Source organism: Ambystoma mexicanum, chromosome 1p (assembly GCF_040938575.1).
Source record: "Ambystoma mexicanum isolate Mex_15411 chromosome 1p, UKY_AmexF1_1, whole genome shotgun sequence".
Classification (NCBI taxonomy): Eukaryota; Metazoa; Chordata; class Amphibia; order Caudata; family Ambystomatidae; genus Ambystoma; species Ambystoma mexicanum.
Genome location: NC_090921.1, coordinates 103,414,106 through 103,427,174, shown reverse-complemented (window position 1 = coordinate 103,427,174; position 13,069 = coordinate 103,414,106). Strand labels below are relative to the sequence as shown.

Genomic DNA, 13,069 nt, shown 5'->3' with positions numbered 1-13,069 from the left:
GCCTAAAGTAGCAGGACTACCCCTCAGTATGCACAGGCTGCACCTGTAAACCGAACACAGCAACCCTTCCCATCAGAAATGATAGCCCCAGGCCCGAGACTGCAGCGCCATCACTCAGCTTGCACCCATGTTACTGGTTCTGGAAGAAGACAGCAGCGCGATTCTAATGCACACATCTCACAGCTGCAGGCCTGGGACAGTTGGAATAGCCCCCTCAAGTTAGACAACTCTCGCAGTGTCGTGGCCTGGCCCAAAGAGCTTGCACTCAGCTCCCTTGCAGAGTTAACAAGAGGCTCTCTCTGGCCCATGGCTGCCTCTTCAGAGTAGGCTGAGGAGTCTGTCAAATGAGGAGGGGGGGGCTTAGCCAACTCTGCATCTGGGTACACCACAGAAAAGTCGTTTACAGGGGATGCTGTAGAGAGAGAGAGCTGTAGCAGACCTAGCCTCATTTAAGGTTGTGGCAAATGGCAGCCTGGTGTAGAGATTCACAGTCACAAAATGGCCGCCACTTGTTTTTACATGCCCTCGTTATGCTCTTGGAGCGGTCTCATGGGAGGGCAATGCCGGAAGCTAGAGAGACCCTTGGAAAAGCACTTTGGGGTGAAAGTGCAGGCCAACCAAACTGCAAGTCTCCCATGAGCGCTTGTCTCGCGACTTGGATTCACATCCCTGAATTGTCATTTCCCAGCACTCCCAGAGGAGCGACGTCGCAGGCCTTGGGTTGCGGCTTTTTCTGTTGGCTGCTCCTCGCCCTCAATGGGCGCTGTCCCATTTTCATTCATAGTCCCTTCACAGCCCCACTGTAATGTCTCCCTCCTCCTTACAGTCTGGCTCCACCCTTGCTTTTTTGTGTGTAGAGTTTCAAACTCCTCACCTCTTGCCCATCACTATTGTAACATAATTTTGTTCGAGCCCATTTTTTATTTTTGCTCGTACTTTTGTTACTGCTTTTTTCATAATTGCAACCCTTTGGAATAAGAGCTTTATAAATGTAAATAAATCAAATATTCCACTGTTTTGGTGTAAAATCATATCCCAAGCATCTTAGCCCTGATAATTGGCCAATTGAAACCCATAGTTACATTTCTGGCACCATCTTTGAATTAAGCTTCATGGGTAATTAATTGAACCAGTGGGCTCTATTTAGCACCCGCAAGCCCCTCCCCCCCATGTGCCACCAACCTTACCTTTGCACTTGGTGTTCTCCTCAGCTGCTTCAAAGCCTGGCGCACAGATACAGTCCGAAATGGGTGGATCGGCCCACCGCCCATCCTCCTGGCAGTACATGCCCACGGGTACAGTTGAGAGCTTGACGGTATTGGCGATACAGCGGCCGGTCACCTGCTCCACCAGCGAACGCGGTGCCGTCTCCTCAAAGAAGGTGAAGTTGACCGTGGTGGCCGGGCACTTTTTGTAGAAGACACGTATTGAGAGCAGCGCCATGCAGGCCCCCTGGTCTTGGAAGGCTAGGTAGAGGCCCGCCTTGGACAGTGGACCCACCCTCAAAGTCTTGACGTTCACTTTGCCCGACGCCTCCATCCCCACCCTCTTGCGCGTCAAGAAGTCGGCAGCCACCGTGTCTACTTTCACATACGGGTTCTCCATCCACCCAGGCAAAGCGGCATTGGCCATGTCCGAGTCGGCCTCGTAGTAGAAGAGGTTGAAGGTCTCCTTGCAGGAACGTGTCACTTTGGGGATGGAAGAGCACTCGAGCATCGTGAACTTAAGCTCCACGTAGAGCTGTGTGGCCCTGCGCCGCGTGATGTACGTGGTGCGCAGCCAGTTGTTCTGGTTTTGCTTTTGAACGTTGCAGATCTCATAGGTTCGTACGCTGGTGCCCTCATCATCTCGGCCACTCATCTCCTCCCACTGCCAGGGGAGAAAAAGAGAGAGTTGTTTAGGGATGTTTGCAGAGCTACTTTTGAAGAACAATGGCAGACATCGTATGAGGAAAATCTACATCGCTTACAAAACACTTGTTTTTATGCATAGTTATGATATATGTTATTTTATTTATATCGCGTTCGTACACAGGTGTTCAGAGCGCGAACAGGCAAAGGGAGGGGAACAAGGAGAAAACAAAAACAACGATCTTACTATGCCCAGTGACATTGAGAACACGCAAGTGCGTGGGGAAGGGAAAAGGGGGAAGTTCATGGGAGGGGGGAGAAATTGGAAAGTGCAGAGCATAAGTGAGGACAAGATAAATAATAAGTAAATAAATCAGGTGATCCAAAACAGTTGAAGTGCAGCCTGTGAGTGGCCAAGTGCAAGGTTAGTCTGATAGGGAGTATCAGATAAGTGCAGAAAAGGAGTGGGGGGGGGGCTGTATGGGTACACATAGAGGCCCCAGTGCAAGGGGTGCCCAGGAGGCAGTGCAGTAGGGTGGCAGGGTGAGCAGGTACTTGGGCCCGAAGGGCAGAGGGTGGCCAGGTGCAGCAGTGCCAAGAGAGAAAGCAGATCAGCAGGGGAGAAGAGGAACAAAGGCAGTGGCGAAGAGGAAGGTCTTGAGGAGCTTCCGGAACCGTAGATGGTTCTCCTCAAGTTTCAAGGTGGCAGGTAGGCAGTTCCAGAGGGAGGCCCCTGCTGAAGACAGATCTACCACCAGCTCGTTTCTTTGAAAAACGACTGACCCTGAGGGAGTTAGAGGTAGAGGAGGGAAGGACTCTAGAGGGGAGGTATTTACGGAGGGATAGTTGAAGGTAATTTGGAACAAGGCCCTAGAAAGCCTTGTGTACAATGCAAAGGGTTTTAAATGTAATCCTTGCAACCACAGGGAGCCAATGAAGGGATTTCAGAGCTGGAGAGATACGATCCCAGGGCTTGAGGGCAAGGACAAGTCTTGCAGTTCTGTTCTGGATTAGGTGTAAAGGGCGGAGAGTGAATGCAGGTAGATTTTGAAGGAGGCTGTTACAGTAGTCCAACCTAGAGAGAATCAGAGCTTGGGAGACAAGGAGCTTCTGAGGGAAGGAGAGGAACAGAAGAGTGCCTTTATGGAGGTGCAGTAAGAAGTTTGACTTTTTGGAGACGTCAGAGATGTGTGCGGAGAAGGAAAGTGTGGAGTCAAAGATGACCCCGGGGTTCTTAGCTTTGCATGTAGGGGCAGGAGGAGGGCCAAGGGAGGCCGGCCAGACTGTGAGGGGAAAAAATGGAGGGGGTATACCAATGAGGAGGATCTCAGTCTCAATGGCATTTAAACAAAGATCATTTGCCATACACCAATTTTGAATGGCAATTAGGCAGTCAGAGATGAGGGAAGGAGAGGAGGTGGCTGAGGGAACCCTGAAAATGGGTTGGGTGTTGTCAGCATAGCACTGGAAATTTGAGCAGAAAATGGAAATGCAGTAGACAAGAGTTGCCAGGTATTGGTTGAAAAGCCAGGGTGAGAGGTTAGACCCCTGGGGAACACCACATGTAGAGAGGGAGATAGAGGATAGGAAGGACCCAAGTTGTACCTGTGAGGGTTGATCAGAGGGAAAAGAGTTGACTTTGCTATGTTCAAATGTTAATTTTTAGAAACTTCATGAAATTGCTTTCCTTAAACGCACTGTCTCTTTAAGACGGTGCTCCCATCATGCTTTAGCAAGCGGCAGCACAGTTGGCAAATCATCTTTTCAGTTGGCTTCCATCTTTGTTGAAAGCGAGTTGGCTACCATGTAGGAGTCATGAAAAATTATAAAGTCTTGCAGGTGGCCACAGGTCTGCTGGGTCAAAGCCTGGTAAAAACTCCAGGCAAATTCTTTTCAAATGGATAATGCGTTAAGTAAAGTGTGTCATTTTGCCACTGCCTTCCTCCTATCAACGGTTATAGCCTCCCCCACACCACTTTAAATGATTTCGAAAGGATATCTAGGCTGGAGCATGGCCAAAAGGTCTCTCTCCCCTACGCTTCACCACACATGCTTTGCCACAGCGAGCGAACTCCACGCTGGTTGCTACTCTCATACAATGGGATCCACTCACATGCCAGACCCCCCGTGCAACTCTGGGGCAAATTTCTCATCATGTTCTTGTCCCCAAATTTCAAGGCAGTGAAAGGCTCAACAGTCCAAGCTCACCACCACTCACCTGCTCATCGCCTTTGGGGTACGTCTCCCAATCTAGATCAGCAGTGGCCAGCTTGGTGTTCATGAGCGTTTCTGGAAGAAAAGATGGAGAGGTCAGAGTTCAGGCATTATCCTCTTGTAAAGCACAGACTGTCCTTTGCACAATAGTATTCCCATCTCAGAAACACCCACCATTCCCTTTCTGACAAGTTAAGAATTAGAAACTATTAGCACCTAGAGATTGTTATTGCCCTCCCCTCAGCCAATCAGAATTATCAGACTGCAGTTAATAACTACAGGCATTGACTGCATTCTGAACCCTTTGTCTTTAAAAGCAGACAGGGAAAAAACAATGCAATTTCTAGGCAAGATTTCTTTCAACAGTACACTTCCTCTCTTGGAGGACCTTTTTTTGCTGCAACATCCTATTTAACACACAAAAGAGAAAGCTAAATTATGGGAAAATGATTTTCTTTCTTAAAGAGAAATTGTTAACTTTTACATAACGGCAAAGACATGCTCATGTTAATCCCGGTTCAGGTTTGCAATTGAAATGCTTTATTTATGAAAAAAACACAAAGTTATTGAAATGCTTCAAAATAAAACCACATTTATATACTAACTCAGTTTATCCATTTACTTTACTCACTATTGAAGTAACATTTTTACTTAATCTCCAGAACAGGTATTGCTACTACTCCTTTGTGCTGATTGATGAGGCCAAGACGGTATTAGCATAATTGACCTAAAAACATTTGACCTAAAACATTTGATCGATTTTTTTAACCTTTTTTTCAGTCCAATTTTATAAAATATATATATGGGGGTGGGTAAGGGTATAGATTAGGTTGAGCGGAAGTGGGGGGTGGGGATTGCTGAGGTCACCCCCCACATTTTAGACCAAAAAAAAGGTCAAATAAATTCGATCAAATGTGATTAGGACAAAAGTTTTAGGTCAAATGGACCCAAACCGCCAAGACACAAGCCAACACACTTGCCAACTGAGATGGCTGGCATGGTGCACTGAAACAAAAATGGCACATGGGAATCTCACCATTTTACATGGCCGCAAAGAGACTTGGCAAATGAATGGTGGTCAAACTCCGAATGGTGGTCAAACTCCCTTGACCACCAAGTGAGAGACAAACAAATTTACACAACGCAATCATAGCCCATCACCGTCAGATGACCGGACACCTGCCCAACAGCAGAATCCCCAACGATATGAACTCCAGGAACAAACACTCAACCTGGAACAAACCTACAGAAAACTCGACTTGCTTAACCATGAACTCTAATCACATGCTACACAGGTGCCGCTCATCTGGAATCACTAATGGACAACCAGACAAAGAATCAAAGGTTCTATGAAGTAGAAAAGAAGAAACAAACAGGCAGCAAGGAAGAAGCCAGCAGGACAACTCAAAAGCCAGCAACATCAAAACGCGACTAGCGTGCCATATAGACAGACGCAGGCGATGAAGCCAGATAACCGAAAGCTAGAGGAAGGGCAAGAACCTATCACTCAACACCTTCGCAAACACTCTTGGCCAGCAAGGAAGAACTTAACATGTCGGGATGAACATAGCCACACCCCCCAGAAATAACCCAACCCACACACAACTTCATGATCATCTAAACCCACTCAACTCATGCTCACCAAGAAAACCCCCCCTCCTACAATACCCTCAAAACTCCATCTCTAGAATCAAAGTGCAAATCTTTCCAATCGGACAAAGCACTCTGACAACTCAAACACTGGAGGTCATCACTTTGGAAACCAATCGAACACACATTGTACAAATCAACACCAGGCTAGAAAACACACCCTCCCGACAGTGGTCCAAGTGAGGGCGAGCGGCTGGGAGAGGTGCTCCTCTACTTTTTCAAATTAAGTTTCAACTAATTTAAAAAAGTATAGTTTTATACTATACTATTATTTTGAAACTAAACCATTGCTTTCGTTTTAAAATAAAAGTGTAGGAAGCACTTGAAACTTGTACTTCAGTCCACGGCACTGAACGTTCTCTTAAACAGCAGGTGCGTTTGTGTAAGGGTTTGCATTGCCCGTGGGAGAGGGAGTGGTGATGGGGGGCAGCAGTGCATTGGATGAATCCCAATAACATACCACAACAAATACGTGCGACAAATTTGACAAATAAAGTGCCACCGAAAAGACCCCTGCCAGCAAAGACTTGTGCGAAGATTCTCGCATAGAAAGATGGCCACCAAGACACTTGCCAACAAAGACACGGTCAAGTTCTAAAAACAAAGATGGCTAACGAGATTTCCGTTGTCCATCTTTGTTGCTGCAGAGCTCAATTGACTGTCTTGACAAGTATCTTGTCGGCCATCTTAGTTAGGGATGTGCTTCTCTAAAGTTCTCAGCAGTCAAAAGAAAGAATGCACTCTGCTCTAATGTCCAGAGGCTGACTAGTCTACTGGGAACATAAAAGATTCTCTTGGGTAGGTCAGAGGCTCAGAATGAGGTACAAGACTGGGACAGTCACTCACATGTCACGGGAACAAGAGTTATTACTGACCCTGCCCACGCCCGCTAGCCTTCTCTAGAGTCACCAGCCTGCTAGAAGATGGCCCAATTTCCCTACCTGCCACTCAACCTCTGCAGGTGGCCGCCTGAACACCAGTGCGCCGACTGCAGTAAAGTTTACATGAACATTTGCATGTGTGCTCTTTGCTTAGCACCCAGCGTGTGTGCACGTCCACCTGTTCGGTAGGGGTTACAGACAGGCCGTGCCGGGCTCCTCTGACATCATAAAGGGTCCAGGATTTCGAAGACACTAAGGGCCCGATTCATGGAATTTTTTTGGACGGTTCAAAGTGAATTTGCACTGCTGAAAAGTGACTTTGCACTACTGACACAAACCCTGATTCATGAAACTGAGCAAAGTGTATTTTCGCAGTGCAAAGTCGGTGAAAAGTCATTTTGTACTGACTTTACGCTGCAAAAATACACTTTGTGCAGTTCCATGAATCAGGGTTTGTGTCAGTAGTGCAAAGTCACTTTTCAGCAGTGCAAAGTCACTTTGAACCGTGCAAAGAATTCCATGAATCAGGCCCTAGGGGCCTAATTCATGGAACGTTTAGCGCGGTGCAAAGTGACTTTGCAATGCCAACAAACACGTTGAGCCGGGCCTAATTCACAGAGCAGTGCAAAGTGGATTTTTGCAGAGCAAAGTGACTTTTTAGTGCAAAAGTACTCTTTGCACCGTGCTAAATGGGCCTGTGTAATAAAGAAGCACCAAGTAGCACAGACTTAGTGCTTTTTTTTTGTAAATTAGGTCCTTTTAGCGTGGTGCAAAGAGTACTTAGGCAGTGCAAAGTCACTATGCTCAGCAAGAATACACATTGCGCCGGTCTGTGAATTAGGCCAGGCTCACAGTGTTTGTTGGCAGTGCAAAGTCACTTCGCCTCGCACTAAACATTCCATGAATTGGCCCCTAAATGTGTGCTTTAAGAGCAATCTGCGGAGAGATTTTCAAGCGGGAACGAAAACAAATATTGCAAATAATTCTTTTTTTGAACGGGTAAATAAATATCCCACAATAAACTCGCAGGCATATTGCTACACCAATGCAAGAAAAGCGCCCAGATGCCTAAGGGCTTGGCGCGCTATATAAATAAAAAAGCATACACAAATACGGGCAACGTTATGTCACAGAAGAAAAATAAGAAAAGGATTACAGGGATTTCAAGAAGGCTGGTAGAAACGAAAAATAGATCAGTGGGTTGATGTGCCTGCTGCCCAAGGCTTCAGGTGAAAATGGCAAGCCACAAGTTCCAAGGCTGGCTGGGGCAGACTCAGCCTTTGGGCCTAACAGGTGTGATTTACAACCATGAAATACAAATGGATTATTATTCCGGAGGTCAGGGGATGAGTTTTCAGGCTGGACAAAATCCCTAAGCAAGTCTGAGTGGAGGGGCAGCCAATTGTTTGTCTGGTTTGAAGCTGGACAATGTTAAAGGGCTCCTTCCCAGAGTGCTCAGCAAAGAGCAACTTGTCAGCCCACTCTTTTACAACAACAGATCATCGGAACAAGAACAACAATTTCATATTTGTACAACTGCACTAGGCGGGCCAGGGGAGATACTCCCCCAATATTATCATGCCCCTAAACAGCGTTTCATGCCATAATCCCTCCCCCTTCAAAGCCCAGTAGTAAGAGGCGCCATTTGCCAAAGTTGAAGATAGCACCAAGAAGGCGCACACAGGCAGTGGCCTCGATTTTGAGGCAGGCCTCGAGGAGTGAGGGTAATGAGCAACGAAGGTGCCGTGCCTGCTGGCTCCCACCTTGCTTAGCGTTCTGTGAAAGCTGTGCGCTGATGTTGCAGAGATGTCTAATTACTCACTGCCAGATTGTGCAGGTTTCCATGGCAGATAAGGGAGGATATGCTGCATTAATCCACAAAAAGCTGGATGGTCTCACCCAGCTAAGTCTGGGGCCCTGACAATGGCTCCATATGAGCTCAATTATTTTATTAGTATATGCTGCACTGTCTTAGAGCTCATTGGCAATGCACTGTTGATATACACTTGAACAGTGCAGACAGACTGTCCGGGGAGGGTGCATTAGGGTGGCATAGAAGGCCTATCTCTTGCTGAAGGAGGTGCAGCAGCTGGGACAGTTTATCTTGAGAAATTAAGACAGAAAAAAATTGAAAAGGTGGCATACCAATAAGTCTCAGCTTGCTTAGCTTTCGGTAAAAACAAATGGGACATGTAGTAGGCATGTTTCATGATGAAAGGTGCCATTACCCAATCGAATAACAGTTGGAGAGGATCCCCAAAACCACCTAGCAGCACACACATGCACACACACGATGCGGCGGCACGTGCCAAGATCATCCTAGGCTGAGAAGTAGCAACAAAGCTAGGGTGACCAGATTTTAAAAATAAAAACCTGGGATAGGGACCACCGACATAGAAGTAGGACTCACCTTTGAAAGTTAACTGCCAAGCATACACATCAGTGGTGGGATGATGGGGGGGGCAGGAGGAGGTTGAGTCCACTCATTCCCTTGGATATCCATTGTGTAGGTTTGGTTGTGGCTTGCAAGCCTGCTTAAAACAAAGCAACTTGTGTTCTGCTTGCTATTTAAGGCCTTGCTATGAAGACCTTACATTAGCATTCTCCATGGCACGTTGCTGTTTACCACAAGGTTGAGAGTTCCCGAACGTTGCAGGAGAGCTTAATATAAAATTACTGAACTATAATAGTAATCATTTCGTTTATAATTGTACCATAAATTATTGCTTAAATAGTCTTACCTGTGTTTCTTCAAATGGTTCACCCTGCCTATTCTCAAAACCGGGCTGTCAGTGTGGGGGGATGGGAGCGTATAAAGAAAAAAAGGGGGCAGAGGGCCAAAATTTCGGGACAATCCCGGCAATACCAGGACGTCTGGTCACCCTAAACAAAGCAGCGTGAAACCTTCTAGGTCACAGCTTGCTTAGCACACTGGAAAAATAGCGGTATTTTGAAAGAGATTTTGCTGAAAATAATACATAAAATGGAGTCTGGTTTTGATACAGTATCCAAGAGAACAAAAGCTCGCTGTTAATACCCTGAAATCTCTTGTGTTCAAAAGTCAGGGCCCTAATCGCCAACACATGGCCTGCCCGTCAGAACAAGCAAATGCTGCGTGCAAACATGAATTTCATGTGAATAACAAGGCCATGGGAAGCAAGCGATACAAGGACCTCGTGTCGTACCGTGGACTGTCCCAGGCCAAAATGGCCCCCAAAGAGGCGGTCAAAAAATGAACTCAAGCTCCAAGGATGTCGATTTTAAGTGAAACCGGCAGAAAAGTGGAAAAACACTCAGATTGGAGCTACATTACTCCGGGCGGAGGGAGGCTGGATAGACTGGCAGTTAGGAATTTTCAGGAACAGTGGGCAAATTGGTACACACCGCAGAATGTGTAAGGGGAGGCGCCAGCGGGCTCAGCTTTTTCCCATTAAGATAATGAGTGTTTCGGATGAAAGAACAAGAGATGGCTAGAGCCAAGTGGCCGATAGGTCAGCATTACTGGTTAAACAATGACTCGTTGGCACAGTGGGAATAGCACTCTGAGAAGAACCACACGCAGAATATAGCCCCTTTCCCACTACCCACCCCCAGAGACCTAGGTGCTGAATCATCATCAAGCTCCTTAACCCATGGGTAAGCTGAAGTAGACCCTGCCCCATATACTGTCTGTCCCTGAAGCCACCACTTCCCGCTGGATCCCTGAGACTAGCTGCTTGTACACCCTTCCCTTCCACCCTGAGAAGTCAGAAGCCATCTTGTCTCTGGTGCTGCTCGATCTACACCAAGGTCCTGCGTGATCCTGACCAACGAACCCCCAACATGTACCCACCTAACCAAGACTGCCCCCCGCAACTGTTTCTGAACACTCCTCCCCAAACAACCCTCCCAACCCTGGAAAACGAAAACCCCAACTAAGCCGTCGACCCTTTTAAGCCATTCCTTGATAATCGTTAAAAGCAGAAGTGTACTTCTTTGCAATTTCCACACAGGTCTGGCATAATGGAATGTGTAACTATGAATGTACTTGTGTACTTTGTGCGGCATGAGCATAGGTGATGGGTCGGTTCACCAGGGCCAACTAACGCTTGCACAAGAACCCAGGATAGTATGTTTCAAAGCACTCCCAAAATAGGGATCTGAGGTGCACAGGATTATGCAGTGGGCTCAAGATGAAAGCCTGGGATAGAATGCCTGCCCCAACAGATGAATACTTAACCCCTAGGCCACATTTACTTCCGGCTCCACAAGTCGCCTACCATGAGATGAACGAGAAAGCAAACCACAAGTCCAGTTTACCAAGGAATTATACCATTTTTAGAACAATTGTTCAAGATCACACATCATTTCCGCACAGAGAAACCTGCGGACAAAGGTTAGACTGCCTTGCACGGCCTTTGGTCCTTGCTTGACTGATCAGCCAGCGACATCCCACCGCTGCCACCATCACAAGCATTTCTGCAAATGTGGTCCAATGTAACCCACATTGACTGTGGAACCAAGAGACCAGGGTGTTAGTCCCAACTTCTTGGTGTCAACAAACTGGTTTCTGTAGCATCGATATATGTGCCTGTGTCTCAGTGTTCCCATTGCACATACTGGGAGAAATTTAAAAAAATGGCTATCCACAGTGTGGAGTGCTAATCAAGTGTGCCCGGTGCAGTCGCTACATGCTAAAGTGTCTGTTTAACAAAGCTGGTTAACTTTGCAGTTCCCACGCCGACTTGCTTGGGAGGATGTGGGAGGAGTTTGAAAATGCCATCAAGAAGACAGGCACCCCAAAAGTCAATGCCAAGGCTGGGACAGGGAAGCGTTTGTCAGTTGGTGGAGGAAGTCACCAGGGCAGCACACAGGAGCTCTTTGTGCTTGTGCCCTTTAGGAGCCAGAGGGCCGGGGCATCCTCCACATAAGAACATGGCTGAATGCACCCCAGATTCCCCTCTATAGACGGTACGGCCCCACCCACCATTTTGCGGCTTCTGGCCATTCCGGGGGTTTCGTAATCCTTTCTTGCATTTTGGCTAGATGACAGAGTGCCTGAGCAAGCTGATGCTACAGCGCGAGACTTTGTGTATAGCTCACAAATCTTTTTACCGTACAGCGTTAATGACTATGTTTACTAATTTACAGGCATTTGGTGGAAATTGAAAGCCTATGGTGGTCGCCGATAGCCTGTGGTCAGTGCTTAAAGTTTGAGACGGGTTCTGGGGTCTATGAGTGAACTACTAGGACCAGCGGCAGGCGACGAGGGCCTGTCGTGGGCAATGGGAGTCTACAGCAGATGATGACACGGGTAGTATAGCTCAGTGGCAATGAGCTAGTCCTGGAAGCAAGATGACGCCGAGCAACAAAGGTTCGAATTCCAGGTCAGCGCTTAGAAAACTCTTTGGTTTTAAGCGCGTTAGAAACAATTAATTATAACTATGAGAGCCTGTGATCGTCAACAAAATCTATGGTGGGCATCAGATTTTTGTGCTGGTTGACTACAACCTGGGGTGGTTGGTGAAGGACTGTGGGGGCCATGAGGGCCCGTGGTGGGCAGCAAAGGTCCTGTGGAGTGGGACTAGGGCCTGTGGTTGACAACATGGTCGACAGTCGTTTGCCTCCTCCTATCGATGTAGTTGATTTTTTGGAACAGCCATACCTTTTAAACACAAAACTGTCCCGTTCTGTGTCTCGGGGCCCCTTGGAGCCGGCCTCTCCATGCCCCTGTCCACCCACACCCCTCCCAGCCCATTCCAAGGGAGTCTCGCTTTCTGCCTCCTGCTCCAGTTTCTGCCATCCCTTTGCCAGTCCCCAGTAGGTCCCCTTCCGTAAAGTGATATCTGAACAGTGCGCAGCCAACTTCAAAAAAAAAAGAAAAAATGGCACTGCGCCAACTTCAGGTATCTAAAGAACAGAAGATTCATTGATTGAAAAGGAGGGAAAAAAAACACTAAATAGCTTACGCCAAACCAGCAGCAATCGCTTCCCATAAGCCTATTTGATGCTGTGTTTTTTTGTACCCTATGACAACCAGAAACCATAATGCACAGTGGGTCGAAAACTGGAATGGGTCTACGGGGGAGATGCACGGGCCTAAGCACACCATAGCACTTCAGATAGCGGGTTTAGCACTAATAACGCCAACGTGGTGTACTTATGCCACAACGTTGGCCTAACTGATTGTCAGGATTTCATGGGGATCTTGGCGTACACCAGATATTCGAGGCTCAGTCCCTGGAGTAAGCTGAATATTGTTTTTTTTCCCTCCATTCAAAAGGCAGTGAATGCAGAGAACAGAGTAATGAAGTGTAAAGCTGGAGACCATGTAAGGTGTATGCATTAAAAGAAGGCTGGAGAATCAGATTGGACAGAACTTCAAATAGCACCAGTGGAGCCCTAAGATTACTAGGGAAGCCAGGCTGACACACTGGTACAAAAATGGGGATTGAAATAGCACACAAACAGATGTGTGGCTTTGTGCACCGCAGC

At 47.2% G+C, this 13,069-nt stretch overlaps 1 protein-coding gene across 2 annotated transcripts in view; it reads right to left on the bottom strand.

Moving 5' to 3' along the window:
• LOC138566692 (ephrin type-B receptor 4-like) overlaps window positions 1-13,069 on the bottom strand; it is a 115,158-nt gene that overhangs the window by 66,764 nt on the left and 35,325 nt on the right. For both annotated transcript variants that reach the window (XM_069644271.1, XM_069644279.1), the window contains exons 2-3: window positions 4,069-4,139; window positions 1,188-1,869 (exon numbers count right to left, since the gene is read on the bottom strand). In XM_069644271.1, the coding sequence (XP_069500372.1) occupies window positions 1,188-1,869; window positions 4,069-4,139 (753 nt within the window). The remainder of the gene's footprint in view (window positions 1-1,187; window positions 1,870-4,068; window positions 4,140-13,069) is intronic.